Source organism: Varanus komodoensis, unplaced genomic scaffold (genome assembly GCF_004798865.1).
Source record: "Varanus komodoensis strain SLA01 unplaced genomic scaffold, ASM479886v1 scaffold6_2, whole genome shotgun sequence".
Classification (NCBI taxonomy): Eukaryota; Metazoa; Chordata; class Lepidosauria; order Squamata; family Varanidae; genus Varanus; species Varanus komodoensis.
Window position 1 is genome coordinate 7,448,476 of NW_025336346.1, and position 13,342 is coordinate 7,461,817.

A 13,342-nucleotide genomic window follows, 5' to 3' on the forward strand; every position below is an offset into this window, starting at 1 on the left:
CAGGAAACTCTGGAGAAACATGTGAGATGAAATGGGGGGCAGGTGCTTCCAGAATGGGTGAATTGGCAGAATTGGTAAGATCTCAGAGCCCAGCAAAACACAAGCAATCTTGTTCCCTCTTTAAAAATGCCCTTAATTGCACATTGGCTGTTGTATTGCGCAATACTATTTACTATCATATCTCTTTGTCATACTATCAGAGATACGATCAGCTTTCCCCAGTCTGGCACCCTCCAAAGGTATTGGACCACAGTCCCCATCGCTCCCATTGACTTGATGAAGATGATGGAAAGTATAATCCAACACATTCTAAGGGTGCCAGTTTGATGGAAGACCAATGTATTACTGGTAAACAACAAAGTTGTGTAGGGACCTGTAGTTTCTGTCTGAACATGCATGATTGCACCCTCATGCATAAATTGGCCCTGGCATTCCATTGGGAAAAACAAGGAAAGGAAAGGAAAGGAAAAATAAGAATACCTTTTCCGTGAAAATAACGGATGTGTGGGCTTGCCATGAAGTAATTTGTGCTGTCATCATACAGGTGCTGTTGTTTTCTGACAGGAAGCAGGTTCATACCTATGAAACATTTCTCATTGTTAAAGCAATCCTTGTACAAGAGATAGTGTTAAAGCAGTCCTCTGTCTCCAGATGCTTTGAGCTACAACTTCCATTGGCCACAGCCAGCATGACCAAGGGTCAGAAACGATCAGAGTCTAAAACATCTGGACAATGCCAGGTTGGAGAAGACTGTATTAAAGATTAAGTTGCTGAAATAGATTACTTACCTCGAAGTCTCAGAGGTTGTGGGAAGTTCTCATTATCTGGACCAAAAAAAGAAAAGGCAAGAAAAGAATTAACACCATAGGACCAGTCAAATAAGGGATCCAGAAAAAATGGAAACTGGACTGCACAAAATGAAGATTGTTTCCATCCTTTGTCCTTCCTGTCTTTCTACCTTCTTTCCTTCCTCGTATCCTTTGCTGAGATGTTTGTGAAATACTTGTTGAAAACTGTGGTCATTCATATGAGCCATAAAGAAACACATAGGGGAAGAATGCAAATCTGCTGCAACACCATGAGGAAGCTGCTGCCATCTTGCTTGCCAGCTGGTTTGCGACATCTTTCTTTCAAGCAAACCACTGGCATGGTGACAACGCCTATTTTTATAGCAATGCCCTGCCAGCAAGTGCATGGCTCTTTCAGTCACTGCAATTGGGTTCGCGAGTGCGGGTGCTGCTGCTCGTCTTCCCGGTGCTGTAGAGGATGTGCTCAGCAAGATCTCTGCAGGCAGCTCATGCCGCAGAGATCTCCCCTCGGCTACAGCCGCATTTCCCCAGAAGGATCCGTGAGTGTGCATCCATTCAGCACGAAAGGGCCTCGGTTCTTATGTTCACTATAAAGCAAAGGAAGTATCCACCCGTGCATTCCATGCAAAGGAAGTTGCCTTAGCAGAAACTAGGTTTGGAACTATGCCAAGAATCCAACTGAAATTACATTTCTGCAAGTAGAAACATAGAGCGAGTCAGAAGGGGCCTCCTCCTGGGCTATCTAGTCTGACCCCCGGCTTCAGCCGGCTCCGCTCATGACATGCCTACCATGTGCGTCCAGCCTATCCTTGGACACCTGCACTGATGGGGCCTCAGCCACCTCCCGTGGAAGCCCATTCCACACCCAGGCAAGGGTGTACAAGCAGTTGTGCATTGTGTTTGTGCTTCCTGTTGTATCTGCCATTGTCCACTTATGCAACCGGTTGCACAATCCCTTGCAGAACCAGCTGCTCAGACCTCATGGGTTGCGAGCCCATTACAGGTGGTCTTCCAACCAGTAAGTCCCTGATTGATCCTGTGAGGCCATGTCATCATCATGATGCCCAAGCAGAAGGTGGCATCAGTGGCAGAAGAGGTGTCCAGGCAAGACAGCAGCCCAGTGGATCCTGTTGGGGCACATGAGTCCTGGAATGCTGGCTGCTTCCACTGGGGCTGAAAGCTCCATAGTAAAGGTTCAGTAGATGGATTGGGGTGGCTGAAATGCATTGACCCAGTTCATATGACACACTAAGCCACTGAGCTTATAAATCGAGGTGGCTTAGTATGTTGACCAAACCTGCCGTGGTTTATTTGGGGTGTTTTCCAAACCTAGCTCCTGGGCTTTAGGCCACCCTGTTAAGACATAGCTTGTAAGCAGTTTATCAGCCTCCTCTGGGCTTAAAGAGTTGCCCAAACCTGGTTCGCACTTTAAACCCAGGAGTGCCAAAACCCCTACAGAGTTGTTTGGCCAGAGTGGCACACAAAGCTAGCCACTCTGCCCAAGCAGCTGTCGCCCAAGTGGCACTTGGGGGCAGCTGCTTGAGGCTCCCTGGGCTCCCGCAACCAGCCGTCAACCAGAAGCGGCCCCACTTGCAACTTGGGCACTCCTGGGCTGCTGTCATTGGCTAGAATTACTTTTACTTTTTTTTTTTAACCCTTTTACATAATTCTGGGTGCAGACTATGCTTTCCTTACATCATTCCAAATAAATGTACCAAATGCCATGTTGTGCTTATGCAAGAAAAGAATATGATGTGTCTTCTCAGTATAAGAAAAGACACAACCAGGTTCTATTGTACGAATCCTCTGCCTGCCCCAGCAATAACACGTCTGCCTTTCAGTGTGAGTGACTGTGTCTTCCCATGCAGTTATAAAATGCGTTGTCGCTGCTGCTGCTGCTTTGAATCATGCACATGCTTGCACGCACACACACACACACGGGCATGCATGCACATGCACATGCGCACACAGAGAATCCTTCATTCTTCTAACATTATTCAGAAAGGGTGGAGATATAACATTTTGGATTGCTTCCATCTGAACTTTGTGCTGATTTACCTGCTTCAGTAGGTTTGTTTGCCACATCTTGAGCATCAGGCTTGGTGACCACCATGGAAGTGAGTGGCGTTACAAAGCTAAACTTCAAGGAGAGGTTCAAAGCTTGGGCCTCAATGTTTGTCCGCTGTTCTCCTTCAGCCAGAACACTGAAATGCAGAGGTAAAGTCAGCACTCCCTATTTCCCCACATGATTCAAAGAAGCTTAATGGAGGGAATAACATGCTTTGTATTGGGGGTTTCAATCCCTCTCATCAAGGGAGATTATTAAACACCACACATCAGGACATTGACAATACAATAGGGTCGTCAGGATGTGAGGGCGTTGTTTCACCTCTTAGTAAAATATGAGGTGCTTCCAACCCTAAAATATAGTTTGGAGACAGTGCTTCCCTTACACAGAAGGAAAAACCCTAGAACAGAAGGGAGGATATAATGGGTGCAATTGCACAGCACATTAACCCCTCACCCCGGGAAGTTTACCCACACACTGGGTAGTGGCACCCACACACTGACAGATGCTTGGGCACAGCAGGAGCCTGTGTCCCTGCCCTTTTCCCATGAGTCCTCCCGCAGTATCCCAGGGGGCACTGCAGAAGTCCTGAGAAGAGCAGGATGGCACTCATCCACTTCCCCATCCAGCGTGCCTGCCAATGCTGGCAGAATGGGATCGCTCTCAAGGAGCACCGGGGGGCAAACTGGCAGGGCAGCGAGAAAGGAAGGGCTCGGAAGCCCAGCACGAGCTGACCCATTGCTCAGCTGTGGCACCCTGCTACCTGGAGGCTACCTGTACCCCTTGCTCACCTGTCGGTTGCGGAGCACCGCAGATCATGTGTGGAGGGCACAGGTAGCCTTTCTGGAAGGAGCCCCGGCTGACCATGCAGGCCTGGCCTGCAGCCTCCCACCTCAAGGCGAGGTGTCACCCACAAGTGCACCACTAGCCGGGCGGCAGGAGCCACACGCCCTTCCAGGCCTGGCTTGGAGCCTGGGATGGTGGTGAGGGCAGTCACTGCCACTGCACAATTTGAGCACCTCTTGCTTGGAAAGGAGGAGGGGCAGGGGGCAGGAAGGGATGCCTCCAGCTCTGTTTCCCCCTTTCTCTGCTGAGCTGCTCGATTTCCCCTCCTGTAGAAGAAGGCAAACAGAGCCTCTCTTTCCTGTCCACCACCCCAGCCGTGGTGACAGTAGCAGGTGGTACGCGGCCTGCGCCCATTCCCAAGTTCCAACTGGGGCTTGGGAAGGTGGTGCCACTGCTTGTCCCATGCACCTCCCCTTGGGAAGGAAAAGGCACATGGGGCAGACAGTGGGAAGGGGAATGGGGCTGGGTGCGCCCAGCTGCGGTGCTTGCTTTCCTCTCGAGGCAGGCAGGATCCAGCCATTTGGCCCACCTCTGAATGGGGCGTAGGGAAGCGGGGTGCTGTGGGCCCTGGAGGCTTCTCTCAGATCCTGATAATGCCAAAATGGGATTGCTTGTGAGTCAGTGAGTCAGTCTGGCAGGATTTGTCCTTGACAAATCCATGTGGGCTTCTGGTAATTCCGGCATTGTTCTCAAGGTGTTTGCAGACTGACGGCTTTATAATCTGCTCCAGAATTTTCCCAGGGATTGATGTCAGACTGATTGGTCTGTGGTTCCCAGGATCTTCTTCTTTTCTGTTCTTGAAGCTTGTGGGCAACATTAGCCTTTTTCCAGTCATTTGGTATTTCCCTGTCACCCATGATTTCTCTGAGATAATAGACAGTGGTTCTGAGGGATCCTCCACCAGTCTCTGGTCTACTGGCAACCTTATCTGTTTCTTTGCATGGAAGGCTAGCACGCCAGTGGGAAATCTCCCTTTCCACATGCAGGGAGATTTTAAATAAGTGATGTATTGAACAATAATCCTTATCTAGGAGAGCCAGTGTGGTGCAGTGCGTAGGAGCATGGGACTGGGACTCAGGCGGTCCGGGTTCGAGTCCCCGCTCAGCCATGGAGCCAACTGGGTGACTTTGGGCCAGTCACAGACCCTCAGTCCAACCTACCTCACAGGGTTGTTGTGAGGATAAGATGGAGGAGGAGAATGATGTAAGCTGCCTTGAGCCCTTTGTAGGAAAAAGGCAGGATATAAATCAATCAATCAATCAATCAATCAATCTATCTTTGGAGCAATTGTTCTGAGCATGGTATAGACCTGTGTGAAGACTATACCATGCCTTCTACATGCTTGGATCAGTCATAGCAGTGGAGTTATAATGGATCTGCTTTGTGCCTCAAGTGACAAACCACATTCTTATCCTTAACATATTATCTTACATTTGTTCTAACAGTTGTTTGATGGTTAAGTAGGCCCATAATCTCTCAATGAAATCTCCAAAAATGTATTCCTGATCCTGAAATACTTGCTCCTTTTCCATCACGTGTGAATTTTCATTAAGGATCAGGTCACTTGAATGCTGCAAGGAGCAAAAATGTGTGAGTTATTCAAAGTAATCCTCAATCTTGATAACAGCAACTGATGTTCTTTCAGAGATTCCTGTTTCCTTTTCTACTTAAACTGATGTCACAGGAAACATCTATTCCAAGACATTTTAAATAAAGTAGATAGTAAATATAATGAATCATTAAATCATACACTTGGGGGGAATTTTAAGTTGTTGCAAGCCATCAGCATTGCAATCTAAAATTCCACAACTGATACTTTCAGTGACTGAATTCGGGTGATTGAATGTTATTTTATCCATTTATTGATTGATAATCATAAATGGACAGTATCAAGATGTTCCAGAGACTAAGGCCGTCTTCTTTTGATTCTGAACTCAGCCGGATTAATAGTATCTGGGAAAACAGGTTAAAGTCATGATTCCTGTGACACGAACCTCCAAACCTGTCCTGCTCTGGCTTAAATATACAGGTGTAGTGCTGTCCACATTATGAATAAATGTATTTGACAGGGATGGTCAGCTAATAACAAGTGGGTGGATTTCACCTTCTCTGCAATTGTATCTGCCCTCCTAGTTGTGCAACTAGGGCTGGACCTCAGAACAATTCCTAGAGCCCCACCATTTGGGGGTGGTGGCAGCAAATGGCCATAAAGAGAGAGGCAAAATCAGGACTTGGGCCTCCATGAACAAGTTAGGGCCCAACACAGCTGTAGCTGGTCACCATGAATCCTTTCTTTCTTATTTTTAAAAGCACCGTTAGCAAGGAGGCAGAACTTCCAGCCAAAGGATGTGACACACCATCTTTGAAGCCAGATAAGATTCTCAGAACAGACTTTGCTATCCTTCTGGCACCAGGTGAAGACTGGTCCATCAACCCGGAGTGGCAGTGGCGCTCCAGGCTTTCAGGAAGTGTGCTTGCTTCAGCACTACCTGGAGATCTTGGGGATTCAACCTGGGCCTTCTGCAGGTAAAAGAGGAGCCCTGCCAGAGAATAGCTGCCTTTCCTCTTCTCCTTTGGCTGTTCTTATTCCAGCACGGCACTGATTCTATTCCATGATTTACTTCATCTGTGTTTCTGTTTTAGTATCCCTCATATGTTATTTACTTTTTATTAATTGCAAAGTGTGGGTCTTAATAAACAAATAGCTATTCAAGTTTCAAAAATCTCAAACATTTAAAAATGATTAGAGTAGCAACAGAAGACAAATTTATTAGGCACTCACTGTTTTAGCTTTAATTTCCACAGCGAAAACCTTGAATTCATTTCCTAGTTTTCCAGCTACTACAATTTCAGAGCCATCAAAGAGCACATTGAAACTATTCTGAGTGATGTCCAGTGCAGTATTGTTGGGATATGTCATTTCAATTTGCTTCAGGATGGGAGTAGCAACCTCATGATAAAAGCCCTTGAATGAGACAGACAGAAAAGGGGACTGTGGATTAAAATGAATGTCTATGTACAGCTTCACACAGTCATCAGCATAATTGGATCTATTACTGAGAAATGAGTTGGTGTGCTTTTAATATTTCTGCCCAACCCCACAGCTTCCTTACCTGGAGTTGCAGGGCTGCATCTGAGTCCTCATAGATACGGCGAGCGATTCCCCCATTCTCTAAGGCCATCTTCTCCAGAAACGAGTAACTGACATCAAAGCCAAAGCCAAGGCAGTAGAGGAAGTATTTCCCTTCATTAGCCTTCTTTATGTTTGCTTGAATCTCATTGACATTAGTAACACCTTTTGGGCATATTTAGAAAATACATTTAAAACTTGGGCCAAGATGCGTGTGTACATGCCTAAATATGCAGCAATTTGGAAGAAATGGGCAGAAGGCGAGTTGGCGATCCATAAGAGGACCTCCCCACACCCATGACTGCTTACTTAGCTCAGGAGCTTTTGGTGAAACCTTTAAAAAGCCCAGGTAAACCATTGCTGCTGGATTGCCCCCTTCTGTGTGCTTATTGACACTCTCAAGGAACTTCAACAGGTCAGTGAGACAAGACTTCTCCTTGCAGAAGCCATGCTGATATTTCTTCAGCAGGGCTTGTCCCTCTATGTGCTTATTTCTGTATAGATACTAAGTAGTAGATGTTCATGCAAACTTGTGTAGTTAACTTGCAGTTCTTATATGCATGACTGTTGATTTTGTAATAAAACATAAATGTATGTTTCTTTGTGGGACAAGACTTCTCCTTGTGGAAGCCATGCTGACTTTTTCTCATCAGGGATTATCCCTCCGTATGTTTACTGATTACTTCTTTACTGATGCTTTCAAGCAGTTAACCCAGAAGGAATGTTAAATTAACTGGCCTGAAATTCCCAGATCCCCCTGGATCCCTTTTTAACATTTGGTGTCACACTGGTCATTTTCCAAACCTCTGGCACAAGGGTTCTTTTTAGAAACTTATTAAATATTTGGTAAGAAGGCCAGCAATTCCATGTTCTAGTTCTTTAAGGACTCTAGACTGGATATGATCTGGAGCAGGTGATTTGCTGGCATTCAGTTTATCAATAAAGTTGAAAACTTCTTCCTTGGTCACTACTCTCTGCCTTAATTCTTCAGACTCCCTTCCAGAATGCATAAGCTCATGGACAGATATATGCTCTGCATGCTCCACTGTGAAGATTGATGCAAAGAATTCATTCAGCTTCTCTGCACTATCTTCAACCCCGCTCCCCAGTGCTCCTTGAATTCTATTATTGTCCAATGGTCCAATCACTTCTCTAGTTGCTTTTATATATAATTTATTAATTAATTAAAAGCTTTTCTATCCCATCCTCTACAGAGCGTCTCAATAGCTTACAATAAATAAATAGAATACAACAGCCCCACAGCATCCGATCAGAATATACTAAACCCCAGTTAAAATCAATTAAACATTAAAATAACGGGAAAATAAAAAGGATTTTGCATGACGCTGAAAAGAATTTAACGTCGGTGCCAAGCGAACCTCGCTGGGGAGCATATTCCATAGTTGAGCTACCACTGCAGAGAAGGCCCTCCTCCGGGTACTCTTCCTCCTAATCTCCTTCAAGGAAGGCTCCCAGAGTAGGGCCTCCACCTCAGATCTCAAGGGGTGGGAGGGCACATAGGGAATTCCTTATTATTGGGCTGGATGTAATTAGCAGTATGCTCCTCAAATGGTTCCTTGCTTCTCTGATTGTCTGCTTACATCTCCCTTGGGCAATCTTGTGGTCCTTGCTGTTCTCTTCATTTGGACAAGACTTCCGTCTCTCAAAGGACGCTTTTTTCTCCCTAATGACTTCCTTGACTACTCATTAACCAAGCTGGTGATTTCTTGAACTTTGCATTGCCTTTACTCACTTGTGGCATGCATATTTTCTATGCCTCTACTATAGTACTTTTGAGTAATCCCCAGGTGCTGAGGAGGTGAATTCATTTTCTTGGTTCCCTTTCTCAGCTTCTGCTTAACCAGTTCCCTTAGTCTCTGGAAATTTCCTCTTTTGAAATCAAATGCAAATGTATTCAACCTTTCAGACAGTCTTCTGCCTAACTGTATATTAAATCTGATGCCAGCGTGGTAGCTATGACCTAATGTTTCAGTAGCATGTACATCCTGTACTGTATCCTGATCAGCCCCACCTATGACTCAATCCAGGATTGCCTCCCCTCCACTTGGTTCTACAGCTGACTGCCCCAGAACACAATCATTTAGGACCACGAAAGATTTAACCTCTGTGCCAGCATCACACTGCAGTGGCCTTTGTGTTATCACAGTCAAACCAAGCGTCTCTTAAAGAAGTGTTGAGCTAACAGCCTAAATCCTTCTTAAGGATCATGCAGAGTCTGCTAATTGTTGGAGTAATATATACGTAAGGTCGATAGATACAGAAGATAGATAGATACTGTATAGATTCCGAAAAGAACATTTGATGTGTAAGACATTTTGGGGGAAATCCTACAATTTTAATCAGGATAAACTTTTGAGGAAGGTTTGAAAATTGAAATTTTTTGAAAGGAAGTAGTAGAGAGAGTTTGGGGAAGAAAAACATAGGCATAGGACTAAAGTTGTTAAGTATGGATTTGACATATTGTTATGCATATGACATATTGTTGCTAAGTACACATTGCTGTTAATAGAATATAAACAACAAACTTGTTTGTCATGCTGTTCATAACATACCAGAAGTGGGTTGGCCATCAGTCAGCAAAATGATCATTGAAACATTTTTGTCTGGCAATAACTCAGCAGTGGTGGCTTCATCCAGCAAATTCATTGCAGTCAGAAGAGCAGCATTGATATCTGTTACTATAACAGCAAAGCAAACATGACAGGATGGCTTAGTGTGACGTGAACAACCACCAGTATATTTATGTCCTCATTTCCTGGGGAAGGCAAAGGGGAGAGAATGATGGCACTCATGTCCTAGTCCTGACTTTCCTACAGGCAGCTGGTTGGTTCCTTTATGGACAGAATTGTACACCAGGTGGACCTTTGGTCTAATTCGGCACGTGTCTCATGCTTAAAGGTGCTACTGAATCAGATGTCAAGGCATAGGATGTGGGGAAAATGCACGTGGATGTGTCAGGCAAGTAGAACTAAGGCTTAAAGATTCAAGTCATGCAGGAGTGAATAAAAGCACAGGGGGCTTGGTCCTCTGTGCTGCACCCAAGCGCCCACCCTTGGAGGCTTATGAGCATCCTGTGCAGAACAGGAGGAGCAGCAGAAGTGATCTGCACCTCTCCACACTTTGCGTTTGCCCTTGGCGGCCCTTCCAGGCCATCTAGCTGGAGCGCTTCAGAAGAAGAAGAAGAAGGAGGAGGAGGAGGAGGAGGAGGAGGAGGAGGAAGCCTCGGAAGGGACAGAGCAGCTCATACCCCAGCCTCTGCAGTCATCTCCCTTGCCCAGGCTCCAGAATGCCCCCTTTACCATCTCTTCAAGAATGAATTCTCAACATTGGCAAGGCACTGGGCAGTGGGATCAGGCCATGGACCTCAGATCTGGGAATCTGCATGTCTAGGGGCCAAAGAGCACCCCTTGAATAGCAAAATCTAAATTGGTGGTCACATCTAAAAGGGCCAAGTAAGAAAAAGAAATCAAGGAGGAATGTGATCATATATCTGACATGGTGGAGGTGGAGGTGGAGGTAGATAGCTTTGCCTATGGGGCCTGGGGGGAGCGTACAAAAATCAAACCAACAAACTTAATTACTTGAATGAAAAACTGGGAAAGGGGTTGAAAGTGAGAACTAGGATAACCATGCCATGTACAGTTTAAGGAATAGTCTGCCATGAGCATTTCTGATTGCAACTCTTCTGCAAAGCTTGTGGAGCCCGCTCAATCAAGATACGAACCTCCTTGCTCATGAATGGTCTGAACATACTGCTTGGCCAGTTTCACATTCTGCTCTGTGGCTTGCAACAAAGATGGTTGCCACTTCTCAACTTGTCCACTAAAAACAACCAAGTTAAAATGGTCTTCGGGATTAAGATCTTCTAAAATCTTCTGCAGGGCCTCCTTTGTCTGTAAAATGAGCAAGCAGCACATGATGTTCAGGGACATAGTCATGGCCAGAATTGGAAACCTAAAATAAATACATGCAAGCATATCTTGGCTTAATAAACCGAGATACAAATGAGTCTGTTGGGCAGGCACGCAGCCCTCTTGTACCTCCTTGCATATTAGCTTCAAAACAAACTGTGAGCTGGATTTCTCTTGTGTCCAACCACAAAAGTAATGAATTGTAGGGGGTTTAATGTCTTGGCTTGTTCTGAAGCTACCAACCCTAAATTCTCAGATTGGACAAAATGGAAATTTTGCAAGGCTTATTTTTTTCCCATCATGAGGGGATGAGTAGAAAGAACATTGATCTTGCATTGATATGAATACAATCCATGTGTCTAAAAGCCACATGCTATATTGCAATATTCCTCAATGGAAATAATTTTTGTGTTGAAAAAATGTCATGTATGAAGCAGCAGAATGGACCAGCTTTGGGGGAAGGATATGTCTGAGAAACACTGCTTCACTCTTGGGTTGTAGCGAAGGGGTCAACACATTGCCGGTGTTTACCTCCACACAGACCCCACCCTTTCCATCCCTAAGATTTGCTTAGCTTTCCCTGTAAGACCACTTAAAGTGTTGCAAATCCCAGCTGCAACGGAGTGTAGAACAAATTAGTGTGCATATCCCAGACAATAATGGTTCTACAGTGCTGCTTTCCATTCATTCAAAAGCGATGTAGTCTAAACAGTGCAGAGTCCTCAACTTTTGGGAGCCGCTGACACCATCATTATGACGATGGACCCCAGAATCCATTCCTCTTCGGGTCACAGCCTTCCTCTTTTGCTCCAGTTTTATTTTATTTTATGTTTTAAGCATAGTGGGCTGTTCTCACAAGCTGGTCGTCAGGAGTGTGTGAGGTGGTGCCATGGTGAGAGCATTGCTACTCACAAAATTCTCATTTCCTCAGACTAAGCCCCAACCCAAACTGGTCAAATATATTTTAAAAAAAGGACTTGCCCAAAGACCTACATTAAATCTCACTTTCCCAGCCATTAATTTTCATGGGCACTGGAAAACGATGAAGTAACGCAGTGATGGATGAGATACGAAGGCATTCCAAATTAAGGTGCAGTTTTCCAGCCCTCAGGCTACCTGTGCCCTGAAAAGGGGTGTGTTATACAACTAATGGAGCTAGTGAATCCCAGGATATTGTAAGAGAACAGGAAGTGCTGGGAAGGTGGTCCGTTTATGGCACCTTGCCTACAGGAAGGTCACTATGGTGGAGCAGGTGTCCTTGGAAGTGGTGACCTGGTAAGTACTCACAATTCTGCCCCTTGTCAGAGAATTTTCCAGCTCTGCAAATGACATGTGCTTGCTAAAGGTCACAGCACTGGGGCATGGCAAACTAATCCTCTCCTTCATGGTGATTTCCTGTAAAGAATTTATATTTCTCCTCTGGAGCACTTTGGAGAACAGCAGCCCCGTGAAGCTGCCAGCAATACTGACAACATTGAGGTCATGCTACTGAAGCAAGAATTACAATTGCCTCTAAATGGAAAACACCAAAATCCCCAACATTTGAGGACTGGAAAAATAAGTTGGCAGTGAATGCAGTGATGACAAAAATAGCTAATTATATAAATTGAAGACCAATTGAAGAATATAATGACAAATGGAAATTCTATTTTACCCAGTGCAATTAATAGGATGTAAAAGGAAGCTCTTTAAAAATAGTTGATGATTTCTAATTGATTTGAAGCAATTGGAAAATGTGTTGGTATAAAGAATAATAATTCCCTTTTTTTCTGAACTTCCACAGAGAACTGAATGAGGGAAAGATAAATATTTTTGGTCTCTTTGAAATTTATGGGCTTCAATGTATTGGCTATATTTGTTCAAAATCCCTTGCCAATTTTATTTTACTTTGCGCGCGCGTGTGTGTGTGTGTGTACACACACACACACACCCCTATCTTTTTTCTGTATTTTAAATCAATAAAATAATAAAAATACTATTTAAAAAATTGAGGTCATGCTTAGCTGTAGGTTAGCACATATCTTTCTTCTCTGATCTCCAGTAATAGACAGTAAAGCATTTATTTTCCTGTTCTCTCCTTTTTCAGGCATGCCAAGCTCTGTTTCTTTGGATCCATTCCTTGGCTCTTGTCTGCAAAATCCAGGCTTTCTGAAGGTTTCAGAGCATGTGCCATAACTGCTTGTGGTAGAAATCACACTGTGGAACTGCTGCCACATTTCATTAGCAAAAATCACTCCACAGGCTTTAAATTAGAAAAAAAAATGATTTACTCATTTATATGTGTGCTCAACCAGTCCATTTTAGGCAGACTGGTAAAGAGTCCTTCCGAAGACTTCCTGGTCAAGCACTTCCTGTTCTCTTACTAGATCCTAAGTTCCTCCATTTAGTTCCATTATGCATGGACCAAATTTCAAAGATTTATGAAAGGAAATGTAGGATTTTTTGAACAGGAGGGGAGAAAGGGGAGAGGGGAGGATTTGAAGTGGCTCGACCGCAGAACAGAAGGGGGAGGGGGGAGTCCCATAGTTGTGTGGATCAGAGCCTCTTTCTAGCCATG

General features: G+C 44.7%; 1 protein-coding gene across 1 annotated transcript in view; it reads right to left on the minus strand.

The window, feature by feature from the left end:
- LOC123034264 (inter-alpha-trypsin inhibitor heavy chain H3-like) overlaps positions 1-13,342 on the minus strand; it is a 37,358-nt gene that overhangs the window by 11,864 nt on the left and 12,152 nt on the right. Inside the window, exons 8-15 of the mRNA XM_044451508.1 lie at positions 10,599-10,767; positions 9,427-9,552; positions 6,837-7,018; positions 6,506-6,688; positions 5,155-5,294; positions 2,868-3,013; positions 789-824; positions 481-579 (exon numbers count right to left, since the gene is read on the minus strand). Of these exons, the coding sequence (XP_044307443.1) occupies positions 481-579; positions 789-824; positions 2,868-3,013; positions 5,155-5,294; positions 6,506-6,688; positions 6,837-7,018; positions 9,427-9,552; positions 10,599-10,767 (1,081 nt within the window). The remainder of the gene's footprint in view (positions 1-480; positions 580-788; positions 825-2,867; positions 3,014-5,154; positions 5,295-6,505; positions 6,689-6,836; positions 7,019-9,426; positions 9,553-10,598; positions 10,768-13,342) is intronic.